Consider the following 21,515-nt stretch of genomic DNA (forward strand, 5'->3'; position numbering starts at 1 on the left):
TAGGAGGGGTGCAATCAGAGTACAATCAAATCCCATAACTGCTGGGTGGGTGACTCACAGACTGGTGAACACTTATACCACAGAAGTCCACCCACTGGAGTGAAGGTTCTGAGCCCCACGTCGGGCTTCCCAAACTGGGGGTCCGGCAACGGGAGGAGTTATTCATAGAGAATCAGACTTTGAAGCCTAGTGGGAATTGATTGCAGGACTTTGACAGGACTGGGGGAAACAGAGACCCCACTCTTGGAGGGCGCACACAGAATAGTGTGCGCATTGGGACCCAGGGGAAGGAGCAGTGACCCTGGGGGAGACTGAACCAGACCTACCTGCTAGTGTTGGAGGGTCTCCTGCAGGGGTGGGGGCTGGCTCTGTTTCACCGTGGGGACAAGGACACTGGCAGAGGAGGTTCTGGGAAGTACTCCTTGGCGTGGGCCCTCCCAGAGTCTGCCATTAGCCCCACCAAAGAGCCCAGGTAGGCTCCAGTGTTGGGTTGCCTCAGGCAAAACAACCAACAAGGAGGGAACCCAGCCCCACCCATCAACAGTCAAGTGGATTAAAGTTTTACGGAGCTCTGTCTGCCACAGCAACAGTCAGCTCTACCCACCACCAGAGCCTCCCATCAAGCCTCTTTAGATAGCCTCAACCACCAGAGGGCAGACAGCAGAAGCAAGAAAAACTACAGTCCTACAGCCAGTGGAACAAAAACCACATTTACAGAAAGACAGACAAGATGAAAAGGCAGAGGGCTATATACCAGATGAAGGAACAAGAAAAGACCCCAGAAAAACAACTAAATGAAGTGGAGATAGGCAACCTTCCAGAAAAAGAATTCAGAATAATGATAGTGAAGATGATCCAGGACCTCGGAATAAGAATGGAGGCAAAGATTGAGAAGATGCAAGAAATGATTAACAAAGACCGAGAAGAATTAAAGAACAAACAAACAGAGATGACCGATACAATAACTGAAATGAAAACTACACTAGAAGGAATCAGTAGCAGAATAACTGAGGCAGAAGAACGGATAAGTGACCTGGAAGACAGAATGGTGGAATTCACTGCTGCGGAACAGACTAAAGAAAAAAGAATGGAAAGAAATGAAGACAGCCTAAGAGACCTCTGGGACAACATTAAACGCAACAACATTCGCATTATAGGGGTCCCAGAAGGAGAAGAGAGAGAGGAAGGACCAGAGAAGATATTTGAAGAGATTATAGTTGAAAACTTCCCTAACATGGGAAAGGAAATAGCCACCCAAGTCCAGGAAGCGCAGAGAGTCCCATACAGGATAAACCCAAGGAGAAACATGCCGAGACACATAGTAATCAAAGTGGCAAAAATTAAAGAAAACATGTTTCTAATGTAGTTCACTTTGCATATCCACATAGCAATTTTAGAAAGTAATTGAAAAAATATTTGGATTATTTAAAAATGAGAACAATGAGGGAATTCCCTGGAGGTCCAGTGGTTAGGACTCGCCTGGCCCTTTCACTGCCATGGCGTGGGTTTAATCCCCAGTCGGGAAGCTGAGATCCTGCAAACCGTGTGGCGAGGCCAAAAATAAAAATAAAATAAAAGAGAACAATGAAGAAATTGTTTTAGGGGTAGGACTTATTTTTAAGAGTATTAGATTATTTTAAAACAATGGGGAGGATTAACATAAAAGTAGCAGAATATATGACAACTGGGATATTTATTTGTAATTAATTAATTATTTATTTTTTGGGCTGTGTTGGGTCTTCGTTTCTGTGCGAGGGCTTATTCTAGTTGCGGCGAGCCGGGGCCCCTCTTCATCGCGGTGCGTGGGCCTCTCACTGTCGTGGCCTCTCTTGTTGCGGAGCACAGGCTCCAGACGTGCAGCCTCAGTAGTTGTGGCTCACGGGCCTAGTTGCTCCGCGGTATGTGGGATCTTCCCAGACCAGGGCTCGAACCTGTGTCCCCTGCATTAGCAGGCAGATTCTCAACCACTGCGCCACCAGGGAAGCCCCAACAACTGGGATATTTCTAATAATCTTGGAGGCATGATTAACTTGTTTACATTGCCATCCATTTAAGTAACTTAACATTTAAAATTTGTGACTTGCTTTTTATCTAAGGTTGAAAAAAAAAGAAGTAATTAGGAGCCTCTGTTGATCATTACAATTACAAATGTCTTCAAGCAAATATTTAGTGTGAGGATTTAAAGGTCCTCAGTATGAAAGACTAGGGTTCGTGACAGTGCTCGCCTGCCCTGTCTCAGTGTTTCTACCAGGGCACTTGCTTCCTGGCTAAAGAAGTTATGTTTTTAAATTCTGAAGCCCGGTTTATTCTGAAGACTGGTTATTAAATGGTTTCCTCATTCTTGGGAGTCTACATTCATGCCAGAAATTTCTGTCTAAGACATCATAAGAAATCAAGCAAGTGAAAAATTCCCAGTTGGTTGACAGCTTCTTATACATTATTTTAGGTCTTGTAAACACTTCATTTGTTTTTTCAGCTTTTCTGATCATGAAATTTAGTTAATTCTGACATTGTTAGAATTACTTTCCTGACTGTTCTGATTTATACCTGATTACCATTCATTATATTCGGCATGTATGTAGGTGTGATACAATTCAATGACAGCTACCTCCTTTCTAAAATGAGAGATTTGGGTAGTTTGTTGCTAGGGCATAATATGCAGTAGAAAATAAAAGCTTCTACAATGACAGTAACGTTTGACTTTTTTTTTTTTTAAAGGATACTTATATGATCTCTGACCTTTCATTCCATCCCCCTTCATAAACTCCTTTTTTTTTCATAGTTTTTATGATACTATTTAATCATGGCATTTTATCTTAACAGACTACATTTTGTCAGATTTCTTTTGTGAGTTTTGTCACTTCTGCTTAAAGTTAAGGATTCCCTTCTCCTTCTCTATCTACTTTGCTAAGTGCTACCTTTTCTGTAAAGCTTTTTCTTTTCTCTTCTAAGTGAGAACCATTGCAGGGTCTTTCCTGTGCTCCCACAGACCCTCAGCACACCTCTGGTAGAGCCCTTACCTCCCCCTTCTCCATATAAAATTGTGAACTCTTGTGGGAACTCTCCCTCTTTACCTTTGTTTTTGTATTCTGGGTCCTTGAAACAATGTGACTTATAGTAAGAATTAAACATGTTTTTGGTTTGATGAAGGGGATTATGAGAAGTTGTACAGATGCAGGCATATTTTATCAATTCAATGAAAAATTTCATACTTTTTGAGTGTTCCATATAATAATAGATACGATAAAGTAGAGAGAGGTTCTTTTTGGTAGTACCAGAGAGGTCATTTAGACTGTTGTCCTGTTTGACAAGAACTGACTTTTTTGTGTTTCTTTCCAGCATACAAGACAGTATCGGGAGTTAATGGTCTACTAGTGATCTTAGATCATGTTAAGGTAATACCACTATCATTATCGCCTAACCATTTAAGAAGTTAAAAGCATAGTATTAAGTACTGTTTAGTACACTTTAAGTTTTTTGTTATGATTCTTTTAAGCCATTCCTTGGTCGGAATGTCAGTGCTATATGGAGACAAGAATTTTAGGTCCGAAGTCAGAAGATGGGATTCTAGTACTGGATCTGTTGTGGATTCTGTTTGTGGCTTTGAGTCCCTTGTCTGTAAAATTTAAAATTTTATTTGTTTGTTAATCATACCTCACAGGTTTATTAGGAAAACAACAGTAATATTTGTGTGTTTTATGACTTGTAGGATATTATTTAGATATACTGTATCTTGTGGCTCTTGTCATAGACTACTGTGTGTTCTAACTACTTGTTACATTTTTGTCTTCTCTACTAAATTTTAAGGTCTTTGAGTGAGTAAACAATGTTACTTTTGTCTTTCAGGGCCTGACACTGGTATTCAAGTAATGAATAAACAACAGATTATCTCAACAGTGACTAAAACCATAAAGCAGAGAATAGTTTTTACTTATTCAGTTTGTTGAAAGACTCTTTAGTTACATGGGTTTTTTTTTAGCCACACCTATACATAAGAATTATCTTAGAAAAAGAGGCATAGAATATAGTCTATAATTGAATAGACTTCACCCTGGGTGAAGCCGCCTGCCTGAGTTCAGTGATTAAAATATCTTCAGAGGAGATAATTTGTATAATATGCTCTGTAGAACAGTAATTCTGCATTGGTTGTTGTTGGGAGTGGATGAGGGGGAAAGGTACACAGTTATGAGTTTGTGGAGAGAAGTAATGGCAGAAGTATGTTTGGCATGTGGCCCCTCTGGAAGCAGAAAATAAAATGAAAACCATTTCTTAAAGGAAAGGGCAAAGTGCACTGTCTCTTCAGCTTTATCTCTAAGATATTTTTGTGCATGACAAGGTACCTATACAAATTAATTGCAAGATTAAGCATATAGCTTACTCCTGGCCACAGTTTCATACTAGTCTGCAGTTTGATTCAAAGCCTCAGTATACAAGTTGTACAGGGTTTAGGCAGGAGCCCGTTAATATTTTGTGAAAGGATGAAGCATACACTTTTATTTTTGTGGGAAGTATTGAAAGCATTATTTGCTTTTTTATCCTTTATTTCTTCTTTTTTATATACTTTTTATTGGATAAAATTGTTGACTCATATTTTAAAAATATGGAGCTTTTATATTAGTAAATATGTTTTCAAAAACAGTTAAAAATATTCATGCTTCAACTATGTTAAGCGCTGAACTCAGCACCAAAAATACACAATACAAATACGTAAGTGTCTAATTGGTAAGTGCTATGAAGGGTGAGTGCAGGATGCTATGAGAGTCAATAATGGGAAGGACTTAGAAAACATCTTGGGGGAAGTAATTTTAAGAAAGCTGAAAAAGTTTTATTGAATGTTTGTTTGGGGTATAACTCCAGCTGAGGAAAAACTGGTAAATAAAGTTTATGTAGTTGTAAGAATGGCTTTATACCACCAGATTTAGAGTGTTTTTTGTTTGTTTTTAGTTTTTGGCTCCTGTTTTTAACTTAAAACATACACATAGGATCAAGAAATAGATAATTTTATACAAATTGTATCAGAATAGATGATGATGGAGACTGCTGTCCAACTCATTTTCTGAAGGTAGCACATCTTTGATTCCCAAACCAGACAAAGGCTAGTATCAGAAAAGAAACAATGTAGCTAGTCTCATTTACAAGCACAGATTCCAAAATTCTTAATAAAAATGTTCTCATGTATTGGATATTAGCAAAAATACACTTTAAAAACTCAACAGAATTATGACAAAGTAGAATTTATCCCAGTAATACAAAGATGATCTGATATTAGCGAATGTCAGTATAATTCAGGTCATTCATAGATTAAGCTAGAAAAGCTTATGCTCTTCTCAGTAAATACGGAGTATGTACCTGATAAAATTACTTGTTTCTAAAAAACAAAACAAAACAAAAGAAGAAGGTGGTCTTAGAAATATGGGCTAGAACAAACGTTTAAAACCTCTTTAAGGATCTCCACCATAACCTACAGCAAACAGCGTACTTAAGGAGAGCCCCTAGCAACCTTCCCATTTAAATCAGGACCAAGGTGAGGACCGCTGTTGTCAGCACCGCTGTCCGTCTGTGTTCTGTCTCTGCGCTTGGCCCCTGATCAGTGCTGCGGGGAGAAGGGATCACAAGGAAGAGGCACAGCTGTCAGCATTTCTCGGCGGTATGATTAACTAAACAGAAAACACAAGTCATTCAGTGGACAAACTATTAGAAACAATGGTGTAAAACAGTGTTGCCGGATACAGAGGATGTCTATAGAAATCAGTAGTGTTTTGTATGCCAGAAGTAACTACTAGACTAATTAGGAACTTTTTACAAAAAACTGTGAAACTTTGTTGAAAGACATAAAAGAAGACTTCAAATAACTGGAGATTCCACATTCATGAATGGAAAGACTCAGAATAGAAAAGATGTTGATTCTCTCCAGGTAACAAAATCAGTTAGAAATACAGTAAGAATAAAGATTTGGTGAGGGAGTAAGCAGATAGTTCAGTGGAGCAAAGTTAAAATTCTTAAAACCAACTCTCCTCACACCTGAGAATTTGACTTGGTAAATGATAAAGGCTACATTACAAGTCGTGCTACTTGTAGCACAAATTACATTTGTGCTACTCCGTAAATATTGTTGGGGTATTTGGCTTCCTGTATGAAAAATAAAGATAAAAATGAGAAAAATAAAATTACATACCAAAAATAAATCCAGATGGATTAAAGACCAAAACATGAAAAACCTATTAGAAGACAGTATAGAAGGCCATTTTTATGACTTCAGATTGGAAGGTTTTCCTACACAAAAGACACAAATCATAAAGGAAAACAAGTCATTTTATTGCAAAAACTTCTGTATGATAGGATACCATAAACAAAATTAAAAGACAAGGAAGACTGGGAGCAGATGTTCACAAAAGGATTGATATCCAGAATCTATGAAACTTACCTAAAAGTGAATAAGAAGAAGCAGATGTAGTTGAAAAGCGAGGAAAAGATATTATTAATAAGGCCATTATAGGAAATGAAGTCTGAATTGTCAGTAAACATGAAAAGATGCTCAATATTAGTAGAATCAGGAAAATGCAAATTGAAAGATACTATTTTTTATTTTATCAAAATGGTAAAAATTAAAGTTTAATAATGTAAGATTGGCAAAGATGTAGGGAAAAGATACTTTCCTATCCTACTAGGGAGTTTGTAAAGTAAAAGGTTCCTTTGCAGAGTAATTTCACATAACAATGGACACAGCCTATAGCCCACCACTACGGAACCAGCTACCTTAGGGAAACTTGGGCCCACATGTGAGAATGTTCATTGCAGCATGTTTGTAGTAGTTTAAATTTGGAACAGCCTTGAACACCAGTGGTAGAACAGCTGAATAAAATGTAGTGTCACTTGATTTTATTTTAGCTATATCTGTTCTAACATTGGTTCTAGATGCCCATTTATTCATATTAGCATCTCCAGAATCAAGTGTCCTACGGTCAGTGTTGATTCACAGATGCATTGGCAGATGTTTTCCTTCACATCACACAACGTAGTGATGCATTTTTCAAAAGATTCTGTTAATCAAATAAGGTAAATATGACTATGACAGATCCAAAACATACGGTGAAGTGGGAAAAAAACGAGTTGCAGGATGATACATTTAGTATGTTGCCATTTAGGTAAGTGAAACACTACAGTATATTTTTGGAAACATGCAATTTAAAATATTAAAAATGGATTAGAGGAATACATTTCTGGTTAGGAGAATTAGATTGAGGAGGGAATATTAGCATTATTTATTATAATAGTAATTATTTTATTGTTCAGTTGCATTTTATTCCTGTCCTCCCAAGGCACAAGATGACTACACAGCCCAGAAGAAAACATCATTTCTGAGTAGTGGGAACATAGTTTTTTAACTTTCTGTAGTCTCAAAGCTTAAAAACATACACACAGAAGGAAAGAATTTAATTGCCGTGGTTTCATAGATTTAAGATCCTTCTCTCTGTACCTTATGCTGTGTTTGCCAGTATATGTGCCAGTGATCAGTGTTCTAAGGACTTACACTACCTGAGGATATTCTAAACTCCGGATGTATACCTGTGTGCTTCGGGGAGGTGTGGGGTCTGCATGTGCATACGTGCTGTGAAAGACAGAGAGCATATAGAGTATTTTGAGGAGCTTTTAAAATGTTGGTTATTGAGCCTTTATTTTTTTCCTATTTAGTTTCCCAGATATGCTGAGATTGTGCACTTAACACTACCTGATGGCACGAAGAGGAGTGGGCAAGTTCTAGAAGTTAGTGGTTCCAAAGCAGTGGTTCAGGTAAGCATCGCTTTCAAAACCTGGCCAGTTGAACGTTTTTCTGATCACAACAAACATAAGAAACACCAATAGTCCTTTTTAGTAATTATCACATAAGTATACAGATCTTCATCAACTTATAGGTGGGGTGACATCTTGATAAACCCATCATAAGCTGAAAATATCGTAAGTTGAAAATGCATTTAGTACACAGAAACTACCGAACATCATAGCTTAGCTTAGATTACATTAAAGGTGCCCAGAACACTTATATTAGCATACGATTGCACAAAACCATATAACACAAAGCCTATTTTATAATAAAATGTTAAATATCTCATGTGATTTTTTTTTTTCTCATGTGATTTTTCTGAAGTACGGTTTCTACCAGATGTGTATTGCTTTTGCACCATCATGAAGGTGAAAAATCTTAAGCCAGGGACCCGACTGTTTACTGGCTGTGAGAGAAGAAAAGTATTTTTTCATGTTTTCTTGCTAAATGCCAGCCACCAATATCCATTCTAGCCCAATAGCTCCACTGGTAAAATGGCTTTTTAAAAAAATTTTTTTAATGGATAAAATGAAACAGTCACATAGAAGGGGAGAGATGAAAAGTAGAATTCAGAGCTTATGGGCTGAAACCAAAATGAGATCTGAGTCTACTCCTTTAAATTGTCTCTGATAATTCCTAGTTTTTAATGTTACTGATTATAGGAAGTGCCAGTTTTCTCAAATAACATATTGCCCTAAAAAGTAATCTAGAGCAGAGGTCAGCAGAATTTCTGTAAGGGGCCAGATAGTAAATTTTTTAGACTTTGTGAGGGTTGTGCCTAAGGTCTCTGATGCATGTTCTTATGCTTTCTTTTCCTTTTTTTTTAAAAAACAACCCTTTAAAAATGTAAAAACCATTCTTAGCTTGCTTGATGGATTTGGCTGCAGGCATGACTCTGGGTCAGAGGTTGACAGTTTGGTTCGTCGTCCACCATGAACACGTCTTCAGTCATGAGGCTACAAGTAGTATATACGTTGATGTATTTTACTTTATAAGGGCTGACAAATAAATCTTAAGCGCTTATGATCTAAATTTCCTTTACCCTTCTGTTTACTTTTCTCTCTTGATAGGTATTTGAAGGGACTTCAGGTATAGATGCCAAGAAGACATCCTGTGAGTTTACTGGGGATATTCTCCGAACGCCAGTGTCTGAGGATATGCTTGGTAAACGGATATTATTATTCATGCTGAGCAGAGATCTGCTTCCTTTTTAACGTCTTTGCAGGAAGTCTTTTTAAAGATTGTGAAGATTTGAGTCATTGTCCACTCTGTACTGTCTCGTTACTGTTTACCAGGTCGGGTATTCAGTGGCTCAGGAAAACCCATCGACAGAGGTCCTGTTGTACTGGCTGAAGACTTCCTTGATATCATGGGTAGGGACAGAAAATGGGTTTCTGTGTTTTGGGGAAAATAGCATCTACCTATCTTATACCTTTGTCAGAGAAAGGGTGATTTTTATGATACTTTAAGTAGATAACCAACATACTCCATGTTTGATTAATTATGTTTTGTTTATTATTTAATAAATTTATTTTTCCTTGAGGTTATCTTAAATTTTTATATTTTATTTATTGTAAAATATCACCAGGATATATCTGAGATGTAAAAGCCATACTGGCTTTGAAATTAGGATTTCTCTCTTATTTGCTATACATTACATTTCACTTTACTACCATATAATTTGTGAATCTACAAAAGATTAATGGAAAAGAATATTTAAACAGTTTCAGATTTCAAAAATAACTGATTTTTTAAGAGTAGAAAGAAATGCTTTATATGCTTTATATGGTTGTAGTCTTAATGTAGAGACATATTAAAATTTTCCCTTTTGGAAATGCATTAGGCCAGCCAATCAATCCTCAGTGTCGGATCTATCCAGAGGAGATGATTCAGACCGGCATTTCGGCCATAGATGGCATGAACAGTATTGCTAGGGGGCAGAAAATTCCTATCTTCTCTGCTGCTGGCTTACCGCACAATGCGGTGAGACCTAGAATCTGTTTGGTATGAAATTTAAGGAGAAAGAATTTCCGAGTGCTTCACTCTTAGTGAGAAACCAAATATAGGATTTTCAAGGTAAATGCCCAATGTTACTGTTTATATAATCCAATTACATTGACTCTTTATCTACACATATCTGACTTCTTGCTTACTCTTAGGAATCTGCAAAAATTACAAAATAGTTTCATTGGGTAAAGCCCTTTAAGACAACCCAGTTTCATTCATGATTACAGTTCCCCAAAGTTTAGGGTAAAAGTTATTTTGTTGTAGAACTATTATTTTAGATTTTAACTTGGTTCTTTTGTACTCCTCATCAGATTGCAGCTCAAATCTGTCGCCAGGCTGGTTTGGTAAAAAAATCCAAAGATGTAGTGGACTACAGTGAGGAAAATTTTGCGATTGTATTTGCTGCTATGGGTGTAAGTATTATCTTTTTCTGTTTTAGTATGAAATGTAAAAGTGCTTGTGTTCTTAGAACAATGTAGAAAACTACACATATATTATTCGATTTATCTCTAGGCAGAGAAGTTGCAAGTTGGCATTTTGGGCAAACCATGGATTAGTATTTAGCATTTGACTGTGGAATGTAAAAATAATTCCCTTTGTGCCCAAAGCAAGCTGTTTACTCTGTTGGCTTTTGTGAACGTTTTGGGGGTACTTGAACCTTTAAAAGAAGGAGCAGTGCAGATCTATAGCTTGGCCTTCATCAGAAATAAATATTGGGGGGGGGGGGGAAGAAAGAAAGAAATATTGAGAATTTTTCTTCTCCCAGCACTGATGAAGTCATTGCCATTTAGGTAAACATGGAAACTGCCCAGTTCTTCAAACCTGACTTTGAAGAAAATGGCTCAATGGACAACGTCTGCCTCTTTTTGAACTTGGCTAACGACCCAACGTAAGTAAACAAATAGAGCTGTTTTCCCCCTATTCATGCAGCCTTCTGGTCAAAAATGTCACCTTACACTAAGGAGGTAGAACATTAGAGTGAAAGCTGCACAGGCCTAGGTATGAGATAACCGTATTTAAATTCCAGCTCTGCTTCTTGCAAGTTATTTGGTTTTGGGTAAGTCACTTAGGCTGTGAAGCTCAGTGTCTTCTTTCATAAAATGTGATAAATAATACTTGTCTCACAGAGTTGTTGTGCATATGAAATGAGATAATAGTGTACGTTACCTAGCACACAGTCCATACTCAATAAATGACCTTTTCCTCTTACCTGCAAAATCTGGCCCCTACTTCTTTCATCCCTTTCTCCTTCTCTCTCTCTTCCTTTCTTGCTCAGTTTTGAGAACTATATAGTTCTGAGAAATTATGGGGCATTTATCAAATAAATCAATTTAGCTGTGTAGCACTAAGTAATTCTTATTATGTAAATGCATAAAAGAACTCTGCCTTACTTAAGAACTTTTAAAGTAATAATTGCTTAACCTTCCTCAATTTATGTGAAACTTTAAAAGGGAGACTGTACTATTATTTCTGGAATCATTTTGTGTTTTTTTTGGCCTTTTTGTTTGAGTGACGTAGGACTTAATGTTTCATTTCAGTATTGAGCGAATTATCACTCCTCGCTTGGCTCTAACCACGGCCGACTCCCTGGCCTATCAGTGTGAGAAACATGTATTGGTTATCCTAACAGACATGAGTTCTTATGCTGAAGCACTTCGAGAGGTAATTTTTTTCTTAATTAAAATGGATTATCTTGTCAGGGTTATCTTGTCCCTCTGCAAGTTTTCATTTTTTTTTAAATCATGTTTTTTAAAATGCATTGCTCATATATTAGTAGAATACCTTAATTAATCAGAAAAGAAAATATTACTTTTGTCAACCTAGTTGAAATGATTAGAGGACGAGATTTAAATTATTAGCCTATTTATCATACTCTCACTGTCTCCATTGGTTAAGACTGGATTCTTAGAGAGAGTAAATGATGCAAGCTATTTAATCAGTTACTCTCCCAGGTAGTTCTGTCTCTGTCCAGACTGTCAGTTTTTAGCCCTTTTCAAGAATTCCATTTTTAATGATGTAAGTTTTTATTTATTTACATAAGTAAAGACTATACTGTGGCAGAACCCTCTTCAGAACTTTTTTTTCCTTTAGAAAACTCAGTGATTATTTAGAAACAATATAAGATTCTAGCAGTTACCATCCAGAAGTGTGGGGTGTTTGTTCTAATGCAAGTTACTGAAATTTTGCGTGACTTGCTCTTTTAAGTGTGCAAAAAAGGGAAGAAGACTTTTGAAGAGACAGGCTTTATAAATATCTAGCTTAAGATTCCCTAAGATCCATCATCATATCTCACTCGGCTACAGTGCTTTTTCATCGAAGGACTTCTTTTCTCCCATCCATCACAGATACTTTTCTAAAAGGCAGTAAAAATAAGTATTAGAAAAGTGAAAATTAAAAAAAAAAACAATTTACAAACCCTTTTATTAGTATTATTAGATTCGACAGACAATTATTCTATCAAATTGCCACTAAAGTTTTCTATATGTTTATCTTGCTTTCTGCATTATCTCCTTTCACGTTGATAAAAGCTGGTCTGCAGGCAGGCCACGCTTTGAGTAGCACTGCTGGAGCATACTCTTGGAGGAACCAAAGTAGCGGTTAGAAGTTGGGCTTAATGACTCACAGTTCTTGTCGGCTGTAGATTAAAATGTATGCATATATTCTAGTGTGCATGTCTCTAAGAGAAAGACCATTTATTACTATTCTTGTCTTGTGCGGTGATCCAGGGAAATCATCTGGCCCTTGATTGCGGTTGTAAGTTGGGGTTAATAACATTAACTTCCTCATAGGGTTGTTGTGAGGATTAAATTAAATAATGTATGTAAAGTGCATCAGATGATTTCTGATATATGTATTTCCTTCCCTTTTGATCTTTACAGGATTAGCTTATGTAAATCTGGCAAGATCCATAACATGAAGGAAACCTTGTGAACTGAGACTGTTCTCTTAGTTTTAAAATGTACTACCTTTGATTTATAAAATTGCAAGCAGATTTTCTTCTAGCCAGCTACTTGAAGATTTGTGTTATGGCAGTATGATTTTAGCAAAAAAACTTCTGGTCCCCAATTGTCAACATTTTTGTTGCAGAATAATCTGAATTTATGTCGCTAGATTTTTCTAAATCGTTTCTAGAGGTGATATTTAAAACGAATAAGATGATATTTCCAACTTTGTAATTTGGCATGTTCAAACAAATGTTTTCTAACCAAGCTTTAATTTTCATTTTCTGGTATGTGATACAGTTCTCCTTGACTCACTGTCAGGTTTCAGCAGCCAGGGAAGAGGTTCCTGGTCGACGAGGTTTCCCAGGTTACATGTATACAGATTTAGCCACACTATATGAACGCGCTGGTAGAGTGGAAGGTAGAAATGGCTCTATTACTCAAATTCCTATTCTCACCATGCCTAACGATGGTAAATTTTGGGTCTTTGGATTATAGCATCCCTAATCGTTGTAAGGACTTTGATTTGAAGAGAGAAGACCATCTATCTTTTTGAGTTGAAATTCTTTTGAGAGTTTATCCTCCAGAAGTTTACCTTACCTAGTGATTTGTTTCTAATAAAATTTTTCATTTCAAAACTACCCATAATTATTATTCTTTTGTAGAAAAATTTTCTTGTAATTTTAATTTTTAATTTTTATTTATTAGCTAGTATTTAGTGTCTACTATTTGCAGGACACTGGTCTAGATGAAAGAAACGAATTTTTAAAAAAAATGTATGGGCTCTACTTAATGTAAGCCTCTCATTCTAGTTGGATATTTTTTAAATGTCTGTGCATCAGTAATTTAAGGTAGCCAAAGTGCCAGATACGGAGCACAAATGGTAAATGCCACGAGACTCTAGAGATAGAACGATCATCAAAGACTTGCTAAAAATTACTTGGTTTTATCATGTGTGTGTAAGTGCACAGTGCAGTGCCTGCCTGGAGGTATGCCCAGCAGCTCCCGGGTGAGACTTGCAGCATTCCCCTTATGTTAGTGTCTTTTTGTCTTTATCTCAGTCTTTTAAAAACACTTTTTCAAACTATTTTCAGAAACAGTAATAACTCATTATAACTGAGCACTGTTCTAAGTGTTTTGTAAGTTTTGACTCATTTGATCTTCATAGCGACTTTTTAGATGCTCTCGTGTGAGGCACAGGGAGGTACAGTGTCACAGTTAGGAAGTGGCGGCTTTAGAACCCAGGCAGGGGCTTCCCTGGTGGCACAGTGGTTAAGAATCCGCCTGCCAATGCAGGGGACACGGGTTCCAGCCCTGGTCCGGGAAGATCCCACATGCTGCAGAGCAACTAAGCCTGTGCGCCACAACTACTGAGCCCGTGCGCCACAACTACTGAAGCCCGCATGCCTAGAGCCTGTGCTCCACAACAAGAGAAGCCACCACAAGAAGCCCACTCACCGCAACAAGTGAAAGCCGTTGTGCAGCAACGAAGACCCAACACAGCCAAAAGTAAATAAATTAATAAATTAAAAAAAAAACAAAACAAAAAAACCCAGGCAGTCTGAATACTACCTCTGATATGAAAATGATTTGTTCCAAGGAAGTAGCTACAAAATTACTCTCTGTAATTTAACAGACTTAGAGATGTCTTGCTCTGTAGGACCTGCGTGGTGCTGCCTGTGTAGTGTTGCTTAACTTGTTGAGCCTCTCCGTATTTTCCATGTTGAAATGTTGTGTATCCCTCTGGGATAGCTTATGGACTGAGAATGTTCTCTCAGTGTACATCAAATTGGCAAATCTCTCCAAATGAACTTTGTGTTTAAAATGGAACTTTATATTTGGGGGAGAGAGAGCATAACTAGGAGAAATAGTACTTTTTATGAAGATAGCTAATTTAACTTGTGCCAACACATGTCTAACTGTGCTGCAACCAAATAAGTGAGACTGGCCAATACGGTAACCTCTAGCCACATTTGGCTGTTTAAGTTCTAAAGTTTATTAAAATCAGATAAAGCTTGAAATAAAGTTTTTCAGTCACATTAGCCACATTTCACATGTTCAGTAGCCACATTTGACCAGTGGCTGCCATATTGGACAGCACAGATAAAGCACTTTTCCATCATCACAGGAAACTATTTTCTATAGCACTGTTTTAAGTAGTGCAGATTGACTTCCTGTGGTTTTGTTTATATGAGATGGACACTTTAACTAACATCAGGTGTCTTTCTCTGGTAGATATCACTCACCCCATCCCTGACTTGACTGGATATATTACAGAGGGGCAGATCTATGTGGACAGACAGCTACACAACAGACAGGTATTTGAGAGTTGAATGATGCTCTAAGCCTACAGATCTATTCTTCAGTTATTCTTTAGTGACTCTGACTTTACTCTTAGGAATTATTTATTTAGAAAATATCAAATTGAATTGTTTTTAATATGGCTATAAAATTGTCATTTCTGTAATACTAAAATCCTGGTGTGGAAAAGAGTGCCAGAATTAAGAATTAAATTTCCACTTTCTTTATTATGCCTTAAAATGGAGTGAGTTGTTCAAAGAACTTTTTTGGGTCTTCTGTTCCATAACGGTATAATCTACCACTTTTGTTATTAATACAAGAACAGATTTTTCAGTTTCTTCTTTGTCTTTTATTGTTAAAATGTTTTTAATTGAGGTATAATTGACGTAACATTACATTGGTCGCAGGTGTACAATGTCATGATTTGATGTTTGTATATGTTGCAGAGTGATCACCACAATAAGTCCACTTAACATCCACCACCTCACATAGTTGCAACACTTTTTTTCTTGTGATGAGAATTTTGAAGAGCCACTCTTCTAGCTACCTTTAAGTATGCAATACAGTATTATTAACGTACATAGTCACCATGCTGTGAAAGTTCCATCCCCATGACTTACTCATTTGATAACTGGAAGTTTGTACCTTTTAACCTCCCTCACACATTTGGCTCACTCATCCCCTGCCTCAGGCAGCCACCAGTCTGTTCTCTATCCGTGAGCTTGACATTTTTTTGTTTGTTTTTTAAGGTCCCATATATGTGAGATTATATGGTATTTATCTTTTTCTGTCTGGCTTATTTCACTTAGCATAGTGCCCTAAAGGTCCATCCATGATGTTGCAAACAGCAAGATTTCATTCTTTTTTATGACTGAATAATCAAAAACAGATTTTTTATCGGTTCTTTAGTAGATGCCAGCTTCTGATACCAGCTTTTAGGTGAAATTCTTGTTAATCTTTTTATGTGTGATTTTATGAGTCAGAGTTCAGAAGACCATTTGGATTTGCTATTGTAGGCAGATGTTGAAAATTCAGTTTTTTAATAGACTCTTGTACTGTTTTGTAGATTTTACTTTTTGGATTTGATTCTCAAAAAGAAATCTTAACCTGTAAAATGTTTCTGACTTCCTTTTCTTACCAGGAAGAGATATTAGGAATCACCTAGGAAACAAATGTAGCAGTTTTATGCAATTTAAGCAATAAAAATGAGTTTCAAAATCCTCCTTTACTACCAGTAAAGCTTGAATTTTGTACTTAAATATAATATTTTCCCCCTTCCCCTTTTACCCAAGATTTACCCGCCTATTAATGTGCTGCCCTCGTTGTCTCAGTGAATGAAGTCTGCTACTGGAGAAGGTATGACCAGAAAGGATCACGCCGATGTATCTAACCAGCTGGTACGTATGTTTTCTCCAGGATTGTGTTTAAAGAAATGAATACTTTCTCAGTTCATGCTGCTGTCTTATACCTCTTGTCTTTCTTCCATATCACTTTTCTTCTCCCCCCATCAAAGTAGAATTTTAATATAGAATATATAATATAGAATACTGGAATACAGAAACATTCATTAGAGCCAAACAGTCTTTTTCATAAGGATAACTGCTCATGACAAAGATTAAAGATCACATGCTTGAAACCCACCTCTAATGCTGTATGAGGTAGTTTTTAAATAAAAAAGGCATAAGACGATTAAATTTTTATTAGTAACCTTTATTATAGAGTATTTCTGAAAGACTATTCTAACTAATTTTTTGTTTAACATATTAGGCAATCACCAGAACGCTAAGGGATACAGCTGTGTATATTCTATGAAATCCTTGGTTTCTATAGTCCTGAGATTGTATACCAAGCATAATTAAAGAAAAATACATTTGACCTTAAAGTAGAAATGACAAATAAACCTACTGATAACACAGATATTTTTTTTTTGAATAGAATTTAGAGATGGATTTCTCCTATTGTGTAAGTTGTGATTTTTAAATGCCCTACAAAATGGAAGCTCATTGATATATTGAGGGAGTGTATTTTTTGTAGAGTGTTAGTAATGTCTATGTATTGCATGCCTGAAGACTCCTTCCTTAGTGAGACTGCTGTATAATAAAGTCTTTCCAATACTTGCATATGTGAATTATGTTTGGAAATAATGTGAAATACTGTGAAGATAGCTACAGCAATACACTTACAATGCCCAGAGTACCGTTACCATTTATAAAGGTTCGTGTAAACCTTTTTTCTCTTTAGTATGCATGCTATGCTATTGGTAAGGATGTGCAGGCCATGAAAGCCGTAGTTGGAGAAGAAGCCCTTACCTCAGATGATGTGCTTTACTTGGAATTTCTGCAGAAGTTTGGGAGGAACTTCATTGCTCAGGGTAAGATTACTATTTTCCTATGAATAGAAACAGCATCATATGTAGTTTTGAGGACTTCTTTCCTAGTCTGAGAGAATTTACATTGGTCTCCATACAATTTTCCTTCTGATTAGAGAAGAGGTTCTTCCAGCCGCCTGCCATGTCTTCGTTCTTAGCCCTCTGGTTCCTTCCCCTCTACCTTCAATTTCTTTATCCATTTATTTAGCTTCTGTCTTATTTTTTATCTTCCTTACAACCGGCCTTCTGCTCTCCTACCTCCATTGCCACTTCTCCTCGCTCTTAACCTCTCTGCAATGCTCTCCTCTGGCTTTGGGGGTTTTGGACTTTCCCAGTCCCTCTGTTTTCATCCTCCTGATTTCTTATCTTCCTGCTTCTTAATTGTTAATGTTCCCAAAGGCTTAATTACCTGTTCTTTCTGTGTTTTTTTCCCCTATGCTGATGACTAACTTGCTATGTATGAGCCTTGACCCTCTTTCTGAAGCTCTAATCCCACATCTCCAGCTAGGAAGCCTGTGTTTATGCCACCATCCTCTCTGGCTCAGCGTGGTGAGAACCAAAGTCTTTTCCCAACTGACCACCTGCCTAGCAATTCCCTTTTCAATTTCTGTCTACCTCTGGCATGACCATTACCCTAGTTAGCCCAAGCTCAGGAATTGGGCATTCTTAACCCTCTTCATTTATTCTCCAGTCATCAAATATTTGCTAATTTCCATTGTTCTCCTTTGAAACATCTTATCCTGTTCTCTTTTCATTCCTATTAAAAAAACTTAGGCCAGTGTTTCTCAAAGTTGAATATGCTTTTGAATCTACCAGGGATCTTGTTGAAGTGCAGATTGTGATTCGGTAGGTGTGGGTGGGGCCAGAGAGCCTGTATTTTGACAAGTTCCTGGGCGATGTTGAAGCTGCTGATCTCTGACCACTCTTTGTGTCCCAAGACCTAGTCCAGACCTTTGTCCCATCATCCTTGGCCGTTAGTGCCAGCATCTTCACCAGTCTCCCTGACTCTCTATGTGCCATTGCCGGGGTAAATTTAGTATTAATTTTATTGATTGTCCTTCTGTTAAAAAGTCTATAATGGTTTTTATTACATAGCATGTGTAGGGCTTTCAAGCTGTTTTGTTTGTTCTCTTCCCTACCACCCCTGCTAATGCTGGTAAATTCTATTTTTGACCTCAGTGATACTTACAAACGATGTGTTTATTTTGGAATAATGCATCAGCTGCACACTTAGGATTTGTGCACTTTTCTATTTGTGTGATACATTTTTTAAGTACCATTAAAATCCCCAGAACATATGATTGTTGGGTTTTCTAAAAAAAAAAAAAAAAAAAAAAAATTTATGCAGAACCTTAATATCTTAAAAAGATAAAAATTATTCTGGTCGAGAAAAGAATGCAGAACTCTAGCCACTCTAACTCCTTAGTTAAAAAATGAGATTTATTTGCAGGATAAGAATGATTCTGCTATTAAAAATAATAATAGCAATAGCAAGTTTGAAAACTTTCACGTGGACCTATTCAGGTGCTTCATTGGCATTTAAGGCCTTCTAAGTATCTGTACTAGCCTCCTTCAGGTCAGCCTGTGTTGCTGGGAAACTGCTTTTCTCACTACTCTCTGGACAAAACTCTGGGTCTACTTTCCATTATTCCGTGGAGTGTTTTTAGATCCCACCCGTTGTTAAACACACACACGCACGCACGCACGCACGCGCCCAACGTCTCGCCTGCGGGCTTTCTCCCTTTTCTCTGATTCCCAGGGGTACTTACTGTCTAGACCCTCATTTCCACATTTGGTCACATCCAGTCCTGGGAGACCTGACTGCTTTGTATCTCTTTTTTATACTTCATGCTCACAGTGCTAGACCCATAACAATAAATTTTGAATAACGCTGATAAGTTGGAAGTACTTGGCCTTTATTCATCTAATCTCAATTTTTTGTAAGGTCCTTACGAAAACCGCACTGTCTATGAGACTTTGGACATTGGCTGGCAACTGCTCCGAATCTTCCCCAAAGAAATGCTGAAGAGAATCCCTCAGAGCACCTTGAGCGAATTCTACCCTCGAGACTCTGCAAAGCATTAGCTGCTACTTCATCACTGGCTCGATGCTCTTGTGAAATACTGGTTCTGTTTTCTTTATTCCTTTTGCACTCCCCCATCCCCACCTTTGTGTTGGAGTTTACTGTGTTACCCTGTAATTAAAAACAAAGAATAGGTAACATATTGTGCCAGTGTTGCAATGTTTTAAACTGCTAACAGACTTTAAAATATCCCCTGTTCCGAAAACCTGGAACTGCAGTGCTTTGTTTAAAGTAGCTGAGGGTTGGAGGTGAGGTTTTCTTACTGATGTGTGTATTTGTACGTAGTGGTGTAGTTAGCTGCCTAGTGTCCTCATTATTTGGGTCTCTCAGACCTTCCCTGTCCACCCCCTCCAGAGTATCACTATCTGAAGTTACAATGCTTTGATCTCCAAACTAGGGACAAGATAGGGTCTGAAAGACGCTTCCTCTCCGAGCCGAGACGCTTTCCTGAGAGCTTGTTTTTAGACTTTGGTGTGCCTCTGGGTCTGCTCTAAGCAGATGGCTTTTCCTGTCCACCTGCTGTTTCCTATTTAATGAATAGGTTAGAAAAGGAGTTTCCTTTTCCTCTTTGGTGCGGATACGTTTCAACTCCTGTGTCTTACTTTTCTCCCTCCCTCTGAGTAACACAGAATCATGCAGCTTTTGCCCAACTGGCATTGATCTGATAGTAGTGAGATGCCCTGTCTTGATGATCCCTTACTGGGTTTCCATGCAGAGGAATCATAATGAAAATAATTAATAGAATTCTTGGTTGGAAAGAGTTGGGATACAATTTTTTAAGAAAGAAAAAACCTATATCGGTTCTACATTCGGATATGCTAACAGTGGTTTTAAGTTTCTAAAGTGTTGACCAGATGCTAAAGGCAAGGTGGGGAAGAGAAAGCTCTTCTGTGTATGGAATCTTTTATATATATATATATAATCTATGGATATTTGAAACTCTGTTAGATAGCAGCCTTTGGAAAATCCCCTATTTGGTCCTGCTTTCTGACCTATCTGCCTTTTCAGGGTAATCTTGTGGCACAAGTGATAGCATTTAAAAGCTTTAGTCTTTTAATTCCTCCTCCTTCCTGCTGCGCGCCCTGAGCTGTCTTCTGTGCACTTCTGACATGTCTACTGTTTGGTCTCTCTGTGTTCTTTGTTACTTGGGTGCAGTAGCAACTTCTCTGTGCATTCCATCTTTCTTTCAAGTTGTGTAAAGTTCTTCACTTTTTTTCTCTGAGGGTGTAGGGGGTGGGGGGAGTCAGCATGATTATATTTTGATGTAGAAAATGTGACCTGGATATAAAATGAAGATAAATATTAAATTAAATGGAAGTTACCTAAAGTGACTCTGTATCTTCTAATCAGAAAAGCAATAGCAACAAGCAAATATATAATAATGCACCTCTCTTTGATTGACAGTTTTGAACATCATAACCAGTATTGTGAACCAGCCCCTTGATTCACAATATTATGAACCATGTCACCTTTACAGGGACATGGCCCATGTTCTGTACTCTCTGCCTTTTAGGCTGCCCTTTCAAGCTCTTTTCAGTAATACCTCTTCCAACATATTATAGTTTGATCCAAGGTTGAGAGTTGCTAGGGTGTGGGGTTGTTTGTTTGTTTATTTGTTTGTTTTGCAGATCGCTAGTGGCTGTAAGTTCTCTGAAACTTGAAGTTTTGATTCAGGGTCCACTTAGCATTTTCGAGAGTTACTAAGGTGTTTTATAGCACTCTTTGTTTCAGACATTCTCAGGACCTCTAGAGCCTGTCTGCCATGAATGAAAGAGGGTAATAAATGGAAAATGAAATACATACTGAAGCAAGCCAAAACTTGCTTCAAATAAAACCTGAAATAGATGGTCCAGTATATAAAGAAAACATACTGGTTAAAGCACAGGGATGTGGCATCACGGTGGTCTCCCATTTCTTTCCCCTCTTCAACTCAGAGTGACATTTAATAGAAGAGGCTCAGTCATAGCAAGAGTAGGTAGACCTGTGTTCTGA

General features: G+C 37.5%; 1 protein-coding gene across 6 annotated transcripts; it reads left to right on the plus strand.

Moving 5' to 3' along the window:
* The first annotated feature begins 2,665 nt into the window (after positions 1-2,665).
* On the plus strand, positions 2,666-19,668 carry LOC309664265 (V-type proton ATPase subunit B-like). Of its 6 annotated transcripts, none has more exons than XM_082469429.1 (13): positions 2,666-3,395; positions 7,693-7,791; positions 8,893-8,986; positions 9,118-9,195; positions 9,666-9,805; positions 10,141-10,242; positions 10,621-10,718; positions 11,368-11,491; positions 13,093-13,243; positions 15,007-15,089; positions 16,365-16,469; positions 17,314-17,443; positions 19,386-19,668. In XM_082469429.1, the coding sequence occupies exons 3-11, from the start codon at positions 8,980-8,982 to the stop codon at positions 16,404-16,406; spliced, it is 825 nt and encodes a 274-aa protein (XP_082325555.1). In that variant the 5' UTR covers positions 2,666-3,395; positions 7,693-7,791; positions 8,893-8,979; the 3' UTR covers positions 16,407-16,469; positions 17,314-17,443; positions 19,386-19,668. The 6 variants fall into 6 exon arrangements, with proteins under 6 accessions (XP_082325555.1, XP_082325558.1, XP_082325559.1 ...); XM_082469430.1 differs by lacking the exon at positions 2,666-3,395 and adding an exon at positions 6,440-7,056; XM_082469432.1 differs by lacking the exon at positions 15,007-15,089.
* The last annotated feature ends 1,847 nt before the right edge of the window (positions 19,669-21,515 follow it).

The sequence above is a fragment of the Balaenoptera physalus genome (assembly GCF_965194825.1).
Source record: "Balaenoptera physalus genome assembly, chromosome: 7".
Lineage (NCBI taxonomy): Eukaryota > Metazoa > Chordata > Mammalia > Artiodactyla > Balaenopteridae > Balaenoptera > Balaenoptera physalus.

Bases quoted from the DNA above. Each gene is read 5' to 3' on its own strand.
- LOC309664265 (XM_082469429.1), top strand. The intron at 9,196-9,665 runs GTAGGGACAGAA...GAAATGCATTAG, and splicing joins AGACTTCCTTGATATCATGG to GCCAGCCAATCAATCCTCAG. The intron at 10,719-11,367 runs GTAAGTAAACAA...GTTTCATTTCAG, and splicing joins AACTTGGCTAACGACCCAAC to TATTGAGCGAATTATCACTC.